At 38.6% G+C, this 14815-nt stretch overlaps 1 protein-coding gene across 1 annotated transcript in view; it reads left to right on the forward strand.

Annotated features, from left to right (window-relative positions):
• Positions 1-14815, forward strand: part of SEMA3E (semaphorin 3E) — a 160219-nt gene that overhangs the window by 127755 nt on the left and 17649 nt on the right. Inside the window, exons 7-12 of the mRNA XM_068400746.1 lie at positions 361-503; positions 4692-4806; positions 5149-5218; positions 6514-6658; positions 11696-11918; positions 14581-14672. Coding sequence (XP_068256847.1) covers positions 361-503; positions 4692-4806; positions 5149-5218; positions 6514-6658; positions 11696-11918; positions 14581-14672 — 788 coding nt within the window. The remainder of the gene's footprint in view (positions 1-360; positions 504-4691; positions 4807-5148; positions 5219-6513; positions 6659-11695; positions 11919-14580; positions 14673-14815) is intronic.

Here is a 14815-nt window from a genome sequence, read left to right on the forward strand (position 1 = left end):
ATGGTTTGTGTGGGATCAGAGACTGTTATGTGAATATTAGTGCCAGGTTTTACCCTAATCCAAATTAAAATATATATAAACTCCAGAGAACAGGACTAGAAAAAGGTCTTTTTCTTGCACACATACAAAGGAATATTGATTTGTGAATTGGAGCTACAAAAATAGTTTGACATTAATGTATTTCACATGTTTTATAGATATCCACCCACAAAAAGATATTTCTTTTTCCTATTTCAATTCCCCTTGGGTAGTTCTCTGACTGACATATCCCTGATTCTTTAATTTTATTTTTTTGTTTGCTACCAGCTGATTTTAAGGATTGAAAAAATAAATTAAATTAATTTTTGTTTTCTTTTAAAGAACCAAAATTCGTTGGCTCATACATGATTCCTGACAATGAAGACCACGATGATAACAAAGTGTATTTCTTCTTTACTGAAAAAGCATTAGAAGCTGAGATGAGCACTCATGCCATATATAGCAGAGTGGGACGCGTATGTGCGGTAAGATCCTTTTTCTGATTCCCCAGCTAGATGGAAAAAAAACATGTTCCTTTCTTTGGTCCTTCTCCCGCAGGCAAATATGGCATCTGTTAATGTACGTGAGAGTAAGTTATAGGTCTGAGTGAAAACCCTACATCTAAACAGCCTCAAGCATTAGAAAATTCAAAAGTGATCCGAAATCTGGGCTTGAAGCTGAATTTTGCTGAGAGACGAGGGCAAAGTTCAGAAATCTTGTTATTCAACTCCTCCTCTCTTTGTGCTGATATGTGGTAACAGTAATAGCAGTTGCCTATAGGACTCTTACCATTTGTATTCTCAATTCAGATCAAGGCTCCATCGCCCTTACTATTGGCTGTAGGTCCAGGGCTTTTTGCAGCTCTCACAACTGACATAAATTGATGTCCCTTCACATTTCTGGTGACAGGAGCAGCCCAGCCACCAGTCCTCTCTGACATTCCTCCTTGCCTTCATATTCTGTCAGCAAGGAGCAGACTTCACTCACATGCATTTGTGCAGAGTCGATAGCTATCCTATAAGACAGCTGGATAGGACAAGAGGCAATGGGCAGAGACTGAAACACGATAAATTCCATCTGAATGTAAGAAAACATTTTTTTACTGCCAGGGTGGTTGAACACTGACACAGGTTGCCCAGAGCCTTCATCCTTGGAGATATTCAAAACCTGACTGGACACAGGCCTGAGCAATTTTCTGAGCAACTTGCTCAAAACAACTTTGAGCAGGGCAGTTGGACTAGATGATCTCCAATGGTCCCTGCCAAATTCAACTATTCTGTGATTCTGTAAATTTTGAAAACCTCTTTCTGATTCATGAACGATAAGAGGGTTGCAATGTCAACCATCCATAGAGTGCTTTATAAATAGTAGCTAATTAATATTTTCATTTCATCTCTCATTCCTCTTCTTGTAGATGTAACGCCCATCTACAAGAAGGGTCGGAAGGATGATCCAGGGAACTATAGGCCTGTCAGCCTGACCTCGGTGCCAGGCAAGGGGATGGAACAGATCATCCTGAGTGCCATTACACGGCACATGCAGGACAATCGGGGCATCGGGGCCAGACAACATGGATTCATGAAAGGCAGGTCCTGCTTGACCAGCCTGGTCTCCTTCTATGACCAAGTGACCCGCTTAGTAGATGAGGGCAGGGCTGTGGATGTAGTCTATCTAGACTTCAGTAAGGCATTCGACACTGTCTCCCACAGCATCCTCCTAGACAAACTGGCTGCCCGGGGCTTGGATGGGTGGACTCTTAAATGGGTTAAAAACTGGCTGGATGGCCGAGCCCAGAGAGTGGTGGTGAATGGGGCAAAGTCCAACTGGCGGCCGGTCACTAGTGGTGTTCCCCAGGGCTCAGTTCTGGGGCCGGTGCTGTTCAATATCTTTATAGATGATCTAGACATAGGGATTGAGTGCACCCTCAGCAAATTTGCAGATGACACCAAGCTGGGTGGGAGTGTCGATCTGCTGGAGGGTAGGAAGGCCCTACAGAGGGGTCTGGACAGGTTAGATAGATGGGCCGAGACCAACGGCATGAGGTTCAACAAGAACAAGTGCCGGGTCTTACACTTCGGCCACAACAACCCCATGCAGCGCTACAGGCTGGGGGAAGAGTGGTTAAAAAGGCGCCCGGCGGAAAGAGACCTGTGGGTGCTGATCGACAGCTGGCTAAACATGAGCCAGCAGTGTGCCCAGGTGGCCAAGAAGGCCAGTGGCATCCTGGCCTCTATTAGGAATAGTGTAGCCAGCCGGTCTAAGGAAGTGATCGTCCCTCTCTACTCGGCACTGGTGAGGCCGCACCTTGAGTACTGTGTCCAGTTCTGGGCCCCGCACTTCAAGAAAGTTGTTGAGGTGTTGGAGCGAGTCCAGAGGAGGGCGACCAAGCTGGTGAAGGGTCTGGAGGGTCTGACCTACGAGGAATGGCTGAGGGAGCTGGGGTTGTTTAGCCTGGAGAAGAGGAAGCTCAGAGGTGACCTTATTGCAGTCTACAACTACCTGAAGGGAGGTTGTAGTGAAGTGGGAGTCAGCCTCTTCTCCAGGGCAACTAGCGATAGGACAAGAGGACACAGCCTCAAGCTTGGCCAGGGGAGGTTCAGGTTGGACTTGAGGAAGAATTTCTTTACAGAAAGGGTTATTAGACATTGGAACGAGCTGCCCAGGGAGGTGGTGGAGTCACCATCTCTGCATGTGTTTAAGAAAAGACTGGACATGGCACTTAGTGCCATGGTCTAGTTGACATGGTGGTGTCAGGGCAATGGTTGGACTCCATGATCCCTGAGGTCTCTTCCAACCTGGTTGATTCTGTGATTCTGTGATTCTGTGATTCTTCTCAACAGCAACTAAGGAAAATTGTGCAGATAGGAAACTAGAACAAAGGATTGAATTGTCCAGCAAATTATTATTGCAGCCAGGCATAACGTTTACCAGAAGGAGCAGAAAAGTCACAAGGAAAGACCTTGCTTCCCTCCACTGCCCTGCATGGTTTTCTATTTCCCACTCAGGCCACACTCCTGGTGTCTTGATCCCATTTCTTTTTGGCTCTCTGGCCCCGCACATAGGAAGGAGATCTCTGGCAGTTGCTGGAGAGGAGCACTGTTAACATACAATCCCACAGATTAAGCTGCCCATAATTGATCCTCTCTGAACAACTGATGATGTTTGGGCGCGTTCCTTTCCTATTAATTGAATCATGGTAAGGCTGATGAGAGGAGCTCTCCCATTCTCACTGGGACTACATCTGCTTGATTAAAGGAAGGAATGAGAAGTTTATTTCTTAGCATCTGATTTTGTTTCTGAAAAAAATTGCACTCCCCCTCCTGACTGTAGGGGATACATTCCTAAAACTATTGGGCAAAGAGCAAGATACAAGTTAAAAATCTTCTGTCACCTCAATGTATAGTATATGTTACATATGCTCACTAGCATACTAGCTATTAAAATTTCTTAAGGAGTACTCATGTATAACTTAAAACATCTGAAGTATGCAAAGTACCAAATTGCAGCCTAACGCATTAATGTTCACAAAGCCAGTTGGCTTTCTGAATTCAAGCCTGCATCAAGATCTGAAGTAGAATTCCTTGGCCTATATTCTGGTAGATGTCTTAATAGATTATTTTAATAGTCCCCTCTAATCTGAAATATATCTACCTGGATGTCTTATCTCTAGCCATGGGTTAAACCAAAATCCCCCAGACCTTTTTCTTCCACTTGTCCAAAACTCCAAATCCTTTATCATCTGGACATTAACTTCACAGCTGTATGCTATAATTCAAATTTTGTTTAATGAATACAAGAAATAGCTAGCTGGTGATTCAAGAACTGACTTTTTTTCCCAGCTTTTACGTTTTCATCTAAGCTGTAACAGGTTTTGCAACACAGAGGCACCTACTCTGTGTATTTCTACTTCTATGAGGAAAACAGATCTCTGTTTTTGTAGGATCTCAATGTGAAGCTGAGGAAATAAATTAATTTCGGTATTTTAGAATGCAGTTGTGAGAGGAGTTTTGCAAGCCTAATACAGAGCCTTCAACAGTCAGTTACACAGTCTACCTGAATATAAAGCCATAGCTTTGAGGATGCTACTCAAAGGTTACAGAATCTGATTACTAAGTAGTACTAAATGCCCTCTTTTCTTGACAGTTTGACAGTCACAATAGGGACAAAAAGATGAGACAGCCATAGCAGAACAGGAATTATTTAAAGTTGTTGAAAAATTGTTAGAACGCTATGTAGACACTTGCCTCAGACTTGCCACAGCTGTACCAGCTCTATGGACAGATTCAGGACTTCAGTTTCCAAATGTGTTAATCTAGCCCTGCACTGAGCTCCTAAAGCAAACCTAAACTTTGCTAATGTACTCAGTATATTCAGCTAACAAAAATGAGAAACGAAAAATCTTTACAACAGCTGTATAGTTAAAATGATCCATGGATGCGGTACAGAACTAAAAAATTCTTATAAACCCACAGCTCTTAATGAGACCTGGACTTGATCAGTGCAATACTACTTGAAAACTGAATCCAGAGAATAATACTAGTAATAGGCATGTGGTTTGAAAATGCATGCTTTTGACATTAAAATATACAATAAGTGGCTAATTCAGCAGAGATGTTTGTGCTTCTAGACTTACTCATTCAAATTACCATCAGCATTTGTTTCTTTCTATGCAGAATGATATGGGAGGCCAGCGAATGCTCGTGAATAAATGGAGCACTTTCCTCAAAACCAGGCTAGTTTGCTCTGTGCCTGGGAGAAACGGAATTGATACGCATTTTGATGAATTAGGTAAATACCCTAGACTGCAACAAACTTAAAACCATCACACAAAACATATACTTTCGTGAGAACACATCTTATTGTCAAATATTGTACTTGTATTCATTAACAGGGAATGGTTGTTAGTGTTTTGTTTCCAATGTATGTGAAGTTCTATACACATGGAATTGACTATCATCAATTACGCCTTCACTTATTGCATTGTTTTTAAAGATTACTTTTAAAATCTGCATAAAATTAAATAGCTTATATGAGTAAAATAGGATTACACTTTTAACAAGCAATGAAGTTTCTCTTCTTGGGCTGAGAAAAGTAGTTTTCTACCAATAACATTGCATTTAAATTTTACAGAGGATGTGTTTTTGCTGCAAACTCGTGATAACAAAAACCCGGTGATATTTGGCCTCTTCAACACTACAAGGTAAACAACTAGAAGAAATAATAGCAGCAATAGAGGAATGTTTGAACAGCCTGTTGAAGAGATAGAAGCTGCATGATAAATATCCCTTAGCAAATATGTAGTAAACAATTTAATCCCTGTTTTATTCACAGTGGGCTTCCTTGTTAATGTAAAAACTTCGCTGTGACACTCAGGGGCTTGACATCTCATTCAGTGATCCACTCTACCTGGATCATAAATTAATTAAATGTTTTTCTGTTTGAAAATTTCCTAGTGTCAAAGTGTATGCACTCCTGCATGCTTATAAGAGCAGCCTATCAAAGCCACCTGTCTTCCTATAAGACCTCCACTGTAATTCAAGTTTAAGTAGATGGCAGCTTAAATTCTTACTAACTTCTTAGTGAAGCCTAAAACACCAGCTGTGATGTTGCTACTGGCCTCTTTTTCCACTGCAGTCTAGTTCAAGTGCAAGCACGCAGTACCTGTTTCTTGGAGATCCAGCTATTAGTTTAGGATGTAACTGGTAACAAAGAGCAGCTGTGCTTTTGTCACTATTTCACTCTCCTGATTTATTTTTTTTTGAATAAAGCAAGGCAGATCTGGTCCTCTAGGGATGCAGGCACCTAGCATTTCCTACTGGTTCCCTATGCCAGTAGAGAAAGGTGGGCACCTAATTAAAATGATCTGGATCACCTTCTGGAGTCTTCAGAGATTATTTCTTTGTAGAGACCACTGATGCTTCCTTAAAAAGTAATGAATTGCTTCTCCAGAACTAAGTGAATAAAATTTAAAATTAAAAAAGATAGTTATGTGGATTGATCTACATAGAGTGATCTTGATGATCTAACTAATAACAGCAACCAACGTTCCCACTCAACATAAAAAGACTCTTGTTCATTTCAATCAGCATTGGATGATTCTCATTTTTCCAAAGCAACAACAGGAAAAATCTTAGAGAAGAATAATGGTTAACCGTTTAAGTCACAATTAAAGACATATAAGACCTGAGTTCAGTTCATTGTGCTTTCTCTGTGTTTATAAACAAGTCATTTAGAGCCTGTGTTCACCATCTTCAAATTTTGGGATAACAACATGGAGCTTCCTCAGAGAAATGTTATAAATATAAATACATTAAAGACTTTTTAAAGAACATTAGACACAGCAGTTATAAGAAAAGCATATGTGAAACAATAAGTAGTTTTTTCTCCCTGAGTACTGTTGAAATGCAACTTATTTTATTTACATAATAATACCAGTATTATATGTACAGAATGTGACATATTGCTTTAATAATGTCTCTGAATTTCACTTCATAGCAACATATTCAGAGGATATTCTGTATGTGTTTACCACATGGCAAGTGTCCGAGCAGCTTTCAATGGACCATATGCTCATAAAGAAGGACCTGAATACCACTGGGCTCTATATGAAGGAAAAGTACCCTATCCTAGACCTGGTTCAGTAAGTACAATCTATTTTCCATCGCTTTGCTATGTAAATGAATTTGGGAAGAAAAAGCAGCCTGCTGTGAATGCACAAATCTTCCTGACTTCACAGTCCTGGATATATTTATTTGAATATATACATACTCTAACATTTCTGGAAACATTTGGAATGGCTCAGCAATAAGTTTAGTCGAGCACTAGAACCATCCATTTCCCAAAGGAAAATAGTGGAATTAAGTAGATAAGGTTTTTCAAAATCCTGATGGGACTTGAATTTAGCAACCTTGTTTTAAGGTCTTAAAGTCCCAAAGTAGGACCCCAGGCAACAGGGGTAGAAAGAGGCACCTCTAGAAGGTGGGTCAAATGCTGCATTTAGAAGCAGTAAGTGCATTACCTTTTGAGCCTAGAATAACTTTTCTTCTGCATTTGGTTGCTGACATATTTTGTGCCTCTGAACCTGATAACTTAAATCTAATTACCAAAGAAATAAATGAAAAATCAAATTTGTTTAAGTGTATTAAGTGAACCATTAGGATTTTTTTCTAATGGAACTTTCTGGAGAACAAATTGTCCCTACAGACTTGACTTGAGACAATAAAGCCAGATGAACTAGAAACATGTACCTATATTTACATTAAAAATATATATTTAAGATATATGCAATATTTTCCAAGGTAAAGAAGATTATTACTGGAAGAAACAAGCTTACACAAGGCAATTCACTTTCTTTCTATTGCCAGCTGAAACCAGGGCATTTAACAAGTGTGAAAGGAAGAAAAAAAGAAAAAAAAAGACAATCCCCTATTTCAAGATCAGGTGGTTCTCGTTCCTTTTTTTCATCTCTTTTTCAAAAAGGATCAAATTTCAATATTTCTATAACTTAGATCAGTGCACCGGTCAGAAATGAGACACAGATTTTAACAAAAGTAACTAATCAGATTAAACATGTTTGTAGATAAGCAGTAAATCCTCCATCACCTTAGGTCCTCTCAACACTGGTTCTTTCCAGAAGCTATGGTCTAGCACCCTTAGAAACCATTGGTTTGCTTTCAGACATCACAGAGTGAGATTTTATTACCCTCAGGTTCCTGAGCTTATTAACATTCTTGTTCTGTACCCTTTACAAAGAATATAGAAATATTAAAACAATGCTGCAAAGAACCAATCTCAGCAAAATAACTCATGCTTTTCGCTAATTTTCACACAAGTTTCTTCACAAACATCTTTTTTCTTCCAATGGACATTAAGTGAAGAAAAGAAACAGGATGTATTTTGAAAATGCAATTAATCTGGCAACTATTATAGCATAATCTGCAACTATACCGGTGCTGTCATGTAGAGAGTTGTTCCTGCCTACCTCTTAGATTTTTCATTTGGTAAACAGAAAGTCTTGAGGAAATCTCAAACACATTGCTTAGAGACAGGCAATTAATTTCTCTACAAGGAATTCCTAATTTCTATGTTGATTTCTCAAAAGCATCACAAGTAATCTCCATCTCAAGCTCTTTTCCTGTTTCACTCTCTTTTTAGATATTTCTGAAATTTCCATCCCTGTAGTATCGTAGTCTGGGACTCACATCCCAGCTCAGGGGGTGAGGAGAGCAGTCCCACGTTCACTGCCTGTCAGTGCGGTTTGAGGGTGCCCTTTGCATTGCAGGGGCTTGTCAACATCTCACAGAAGGGGCACAACCAGGACCTCCCTCACCTTCCCCTTCCTGCTGTAAGTCAGAAGTACCACGGCAGGCAATGCCATACCAACTCATAGAAACATCGCATCCAGGATTTCTTCTTCCCCCTGCACCTTTTGGGAATACAACTACTTATCCATACGTGGCAATTGTCGTCTGTTGCAAAGCTGCTTTTGTTTACACTTGCTGAAGGTCTACCCCTTATCATGTCAGCGTTGTGCAGATTTTTGACTCTGTGAGATGCAAAGACATTTCTAATACATGTTTGGCTAAAACGCCCCACAGCTTTCACACTTCACCTCTTTTGCAGGCTAGGGGCTCACTCTCTTGAGCTTAACAGAGGAACAAACAGTTGCTGGAGCATTACTTTCAGTGTTGTTTTTCCTTTGCTAACTGAATCAATATTCTCTTTTACACTAAAAGCAACATTTGCAGAAGCAAGCATTGCATACAATTCATTTATCACTGAATCACAGGAATGAGAGGTGAAAAGGCCTATTAGCTTATCTAGTCCATGCCAGTACAGCCTTTCTCCCTGTAGTATAATTTTGAATGCACATCCTCTCTCATTTTAAATTAATGTTTTCCTCTGCTTCTCTTGGGTTTAGCGACGTAAGACAAAATGCAGAAGTGGATGCTCCAAAACAGAGATTATCTGGGATTTAAACATTATGAATATGATTTGACCATCTTGGCCAATAAGCTACCACTGTAGCAGTGCTGACATCAGTACCAAATGGTTTTTTGTTTGTTTGACGTGGATCAAAGCAAGTAGTTGATATTGAGTCAGGATAGGGAAACAGATAAGTAAATTATCAAATTTTGAGAAAAATGGTTGAAATCAAGGGAATTATTAGTTGCCTATTTGACAACTTGTATAGCAAACTTACAGTTTTTACAGTTTTACCAAATAATGAGACAGTACCATGCAAGGATTGCAGAATGGCTGTATATTTTACAAAGATGATATGGTCCAAGTTCTTTAAGTGGTATTCACTTTTTTTCCAGGCAGTAGAACACCTCATATATGTTATTTGAACTATCGTTAAACACGGGCGGGAATTCAGTATTAATGACTACATTCATTACATTGATATCTCCTACCACTGAAGATTAAATGGTGTTTTTTTGGCAAGAAGGAGAGAACACTGAGCCAGCGCTTCAGCAAAGCTGACAATGATTTACAGAAATGTTGCCCAAAATTCCACTCGCTTTCAATGCTTCTCTCCCTTGGCTATGAATGGCCACATTTGGATCAGACTGGATTGTAGCCTCCCAACAGGCAAGATATAGGAGCTGAAACAGATATAAAAGAAGAGAGCAAGTAATTTTCCCAATGTCATGGAATAAGATAGTTGAGGAACCAGGTCTTTCCTGGGTGTTAATTGATTTAGTCATGTTTGTCTCCGTATGTTGCAGAGCACATCAGAGGCTGAAAAGCAACTGGCTCTGCCAACTAACAAAGGATTAACTGATTCATTTTTGGCTGCTCATTTAAGGCGCAGTTTAGAGGTCTTTTCAATTCTTTTCTATTAGTATGAAGAGAAAGCATGTTTCAGGCTGTAGCCCACAGTGTTATGTTTCACACTCCAAAGAGAAGGTCAGCATATTGATAAGCTGAATCCCACTACTTTCCCATTACAGGAGTGACAGTGACAAGAGGCCAAAAATAACCTACTATTAGGCATCTCTGATAGTCAGCACTCTTTGATCTTAGCTATTGAATGGGTAAAGATGGAGTCTATAAGGAATGAGAGTAAAGCTTAAAGCTAAACAAACAGAAAACCACTGTTGATTCGCACAGGTTCTGACAGACTCTGCAATCCTCTGCTCTCTGTAGTCTGCTTGAAGCACTGCTTCTGCCATGATCTCTGCTCCTGTTTTGCTGATTCATTTAGTGCATTTAGACTGTGATGCGTCTGGGAATGACATCTGTTACTTCAAAAATGGTGTTGATAGACTTCAGAGATGGCTGCATCTACTGTTTCCTTTCCAGACTACTAGATTTTATTTAATTAAAAAATAAAAGCTTGTGAAGGATTATTTTTATTAAATCTCTCCAGTCTAGAACTTTGCAAAGGGAACCTGGCAATGTCTATTCACTTGATACGCTGTGCAGTGCACGGAAAGCAGAGGCTTAGCCTGTCTTCATGCTCCAGCTCCGTCTCTTTATTGCTAACAGCCGGTGAAATTCCATCACTAGGCTGATTAGACAACTACTTTAAAGTCAACACCGAACAAATACTTTCCTGTAGCTAAGCCCAAAAAATGGAAACAAATATTGCCCCACTTGGCAAGTGCAGGAGTTTGTTATTGTCAATTACAGTTGACCACAAGTTTAAAATTACTGTTTCCAGTAAACATAAAGAGTATTTTATTTCATTTTATTGATTGAAAAATCCAATTTAAATAGGGAAAGGCTGCTACTGTGGCTTTGCTTTAAATGCTTCTTAAAACCACACTCTCTTATGAATATTTGGAGAAAGTAAACGGTTACTGAGATATTTTCAGCTTGATCATAAATGGTTTCAATTAGACATCATGAAGCAAACTGGAAATGTAGAATCTATGTTCAGTTAGGGAACACTATATCCTTCAAAGCATCCTAAAATTAACTTCTCTGTTTAACGCATTAAATTATCCCTAATTGCACATTTGACTGAAGGAGTAAGCCTCTTTTAATCAATCATTGACATAAAGTCTATTTGCTTTGCAAAACAGTAGATTGATCAATGCAAACACTGGTATTTCAAGCTAAACTGTGATATATAATACTGTCATCATGAGTTAGGAATTAGAATAAAATGTAATACTGTTAGAATGCCTGAAATCAAGAATTACTGTTGCTGCTGACATAATTTTTAACTGTGCTTAGTTTCTTATGGTAATACATTTTGCAATCATAAGTAATAAGACTAGAGATTGTTTTCAAGCATTCATATTCTGCCGGCTCTACATGACTGTGTCTCTACTGGGACAGGAGACCCCTTTCTCCTAACTCTGTCAATGGCCATTTTGATTGCATCTTCAACATGAATTTGGGGAAGACATAAGCAATATGTTTTTTGTCAAAATCTAGAAGTGTCACTATTTATTCTGCTCTTAGTATGCCAGAGAAGGAGCCCCTTCTTTCTAAACATGACAGTGCCAAGGCTCTGCTCTGCATTCCCTTTTTTGGCTTCTCACAATTAATAACCCACACATGCAAAAAGCATAGAGTCTACTCTCCCAATTCCTACTGTGGTCTTCTGTGCCTGTTTTTGTGCCAGGTTTTCTGTAGACTTGTCATTACCCCTGAAAACAAGACCCATCTGACAATTTATTTGGCAAACCTTCAGGATAATCTGTGTTTTATGTTTTTGCAGTGTGCCAGCAAGGTGAATGGTGGTCTGTACACTACCACTAAAGACTATCCTGATGAAGCTGTCCATTTTGCCAGGAGTCATCCACTGATGTATCAGCCCATCAAGCCTGTTCATAAGAGACCAATATTAGTTAAAACAGATGGAAAGTACAATCTTAAACAAATAGCAGTGGACAGAGTGGAAGCTGAAGATGGGCAATATGATGTCTTGTTCATTGGCACAGGTAAATTAAAAAAAGCAAGGAAGACAATTGATTTAGTAGATTATTTTACCTTCAGGATGAATTAAATTAAGTTGTGTATAATCCAAAAATAAAAAATCAATACAACATTCTTTTTTAATAATCATTTTTTGCACGATTTTTGTATGCCAGTCTTCACCTTACAGAGGAAGTTAGTCATTTTAAACTTGTGCTTCACTGCGCTGATAACATTATATAGAAAAATAATGACGGGAAAAGATTTAAAGACTAGGAAGAGAAACTTAAGTATAGGATTCCATTTTTTTTTCTTTCCAAACGAGAACCTTAAATTAAATTCCTGAACAACTGGCCTTATTTTTAAAACTTCAGAACACAATCATGTATCTGAGCATAGTGCTGAACTGAGACCTAGAGGCCTGAGAGAAACAAAGGTGATATGATTTTCAAAAATATCAGTTCAAGTTACTGGCTTGATTCCACAATTTATTTTCCCCAGTTCTTGTGACCACAAATCTAGCTGATACCATTAAAAAGAAACTGCCATCTTCCGGATCTGGGTTACAACACAACTCAAGGAAGGAAGGCGGAAATACCCAAGTTTCTTAAAAAGAAATTGTTAGAAGTTTTCTGCCAAGTTTTCTTGTCTTTCTTTTGTGCCATTTTCATAAGATACAGAGAGTTTGTTTAAAGACGATTTTTAAACATCTACCAAACACATGAAATTAAGGTAAAATGTATCATAGACCTGCCCTAACTCTAAGCAATCAGAGAAAAAAACACATTCTAATGGTATCTGAAAAAAAAGAAAACCTAAGAAAATAAGAGGAAAGCCTGGAAGTAGACAAGACTTTAGTCACATCTAATCCATCTGGAAAAAATCCAAGGATTCATAAAATTCACATTTTATCAATTTAACAATAGGAGCAGTATCACAAATCATTTTGACCATTTTGTCTAGGAAAGCAGTTGCAGTGAATTATTTTTTACTTAATGAAATTCTTCTGATAAGCACATTTCAGTGTTGAGAACTTTCAAAAGAAGCATGTTTGTAGAATAGCAAAGGCTTATTTATATTAGTGCTGTTTTTTAATCTTTTAAATGGCCTCAGTATGGTCTCAGTATTGGACTTGGTGTGGTCTATAAAACATCGTGCCATGTGTCACTTATTTCTATACAGAAGATTTGATAATGGTGCCTAGATTTTTAATATTTTCCACCTATATTTGTGATTGAAATATTGTATCAAATACTCTTGTATGCAAGTCATCCATTCAGCAAATTTGAATTCAAGGGGACTTAAGTATGCACTTTAGAGCTGTGCTGGACTGTCACCCAACAGCTCCTTAGTCTTCTCAAGATGTCTAATCTCAGGTGACAAGAAATTCCAGCATAGGAATTTGGGCTTTAGAAACTCTAAAATGAATGCTGCAATCTCTACTCTGGCAAAGCTCTCATCAAAAAACTCGCTGTTTCTCTCGGCAATATAATGTTAGAAAGGGTTAATCTTTTTCATCAGAGTCCAACACCTGCTGTGTAGCATAAGTAAACAGTGTCTTACAGCTGAGCAGAAGTTTCCTTAGGGTAGCAGTGAAGGTTAGAAAGGTTCATCAAAGGCAAAGTCTGAACATCAGGGTTAACTTTCACGTGTCTGTCAGCAGGATTTGAAAAAGGACTTACTTCTGAAAATCAGAGCTCAGAATGCAATTTCTTTTTACTGTTCTGTCACAAAATGGATGCCTTTGATTACATATCCTCTTTGAGAAGTGGTGTATGACCCCAGTTTAATGGTTCCTCTTTATGTTTGCCCCTTTGATCTTTTGCTGAACATTTTTCCCTGTGCTTGTCTGCTTAATATTTCCCCTGTAAATCAAAGGTGACTGAAAGGAACAGAAGAAAGGAAGTGATATTTGCCATTGTTGATGACAGATTTTCAGATTAAGGAAAGCAAGACTATTCTAATAATAATCAGCAAGACAAAGCTGAAGTGGTGGAAGACCAGATGCTATTTGGTCTTTGGTTTTAATTTCCTCCAAGACTTGTAGTGACAGAGAGGCTGGTAAATCTAAACTCCAATGTGACCTAGACTTTTAAATGTGCAGCTTTTTTTTTGGTTCATCTTCCTTTGATTAACTACTTCAGCTCAACAGCAGCTCAGTTTTCCTAGAGAAGGGTGAGAACTGTGGACAATGAACCAGTGAAGGTTTTGGTACTCTTGCCTGGAGGAACAGAGTTGCTGCCAGCAATTAAGGATAGTTAATAGTTTCCTAACTAGTGTAAACACTCAGATCCTATAATTAAAGCTACTTTACACTCCTTTGCCTTGATGGACTCAGCTCCTGCTTACTCTCATTTCTTTTTCGGAAATATGGTCACCGTTTTAGACCTTTTTGCAGCTAACCAAGGGGTTATGACCCAGAGTTTGAAAAATACAAGTCAATTAATCATATAGCTCAGGGATGTCTCAGTTGACTCTTATTTTCCAGGGACAATTTGTCATATATGTTTATTTTCTAAGAGTAAGAATCCTCATCAATAACAGCAATATGCAACCACCTGTACATATTTATAAATTTCTATCCATTATCAGTTTGAAGAAGTCATTTAATGTATTTGGAAGCCATATAAATATTTCCATCTATTATAACCTTTAGTTTTGTTTTTATCTTTTTAAATTTATTCCTAGATAATGGAATTGTGCTGAAAGTCATTACAATTTACAATCAAGAGACAGAATCCATGGAAGAAGTGATTCTTGAAGAGCTGCAAGTATTCAAGGTGAACTGTGCTGTATATGAAGCATATATACAAGTGTTGAATTTTCTGCAGAATTAAAACCTGTTTAAAAAAATCTGAGGATAGTCAAATCTATAATAGTTGTGTGCAAGACATTTTCTAACGATCTAGTTATTTTATGACAG

Source organism: Nyctibius grandis, chromosome 5 (genome assembly GCF_013368605.1).
Source record: "Nyctibius grandis isolate bNycGra1 chromosome 5, bNycGra1.pri, whole genome shotgun sequence".
NCBI lineage: Eukaryota > Metazoa > Chordata > Aves > Nyctibiiformes > Nyctibiidae > Nyctibius > Nyctibius grandis.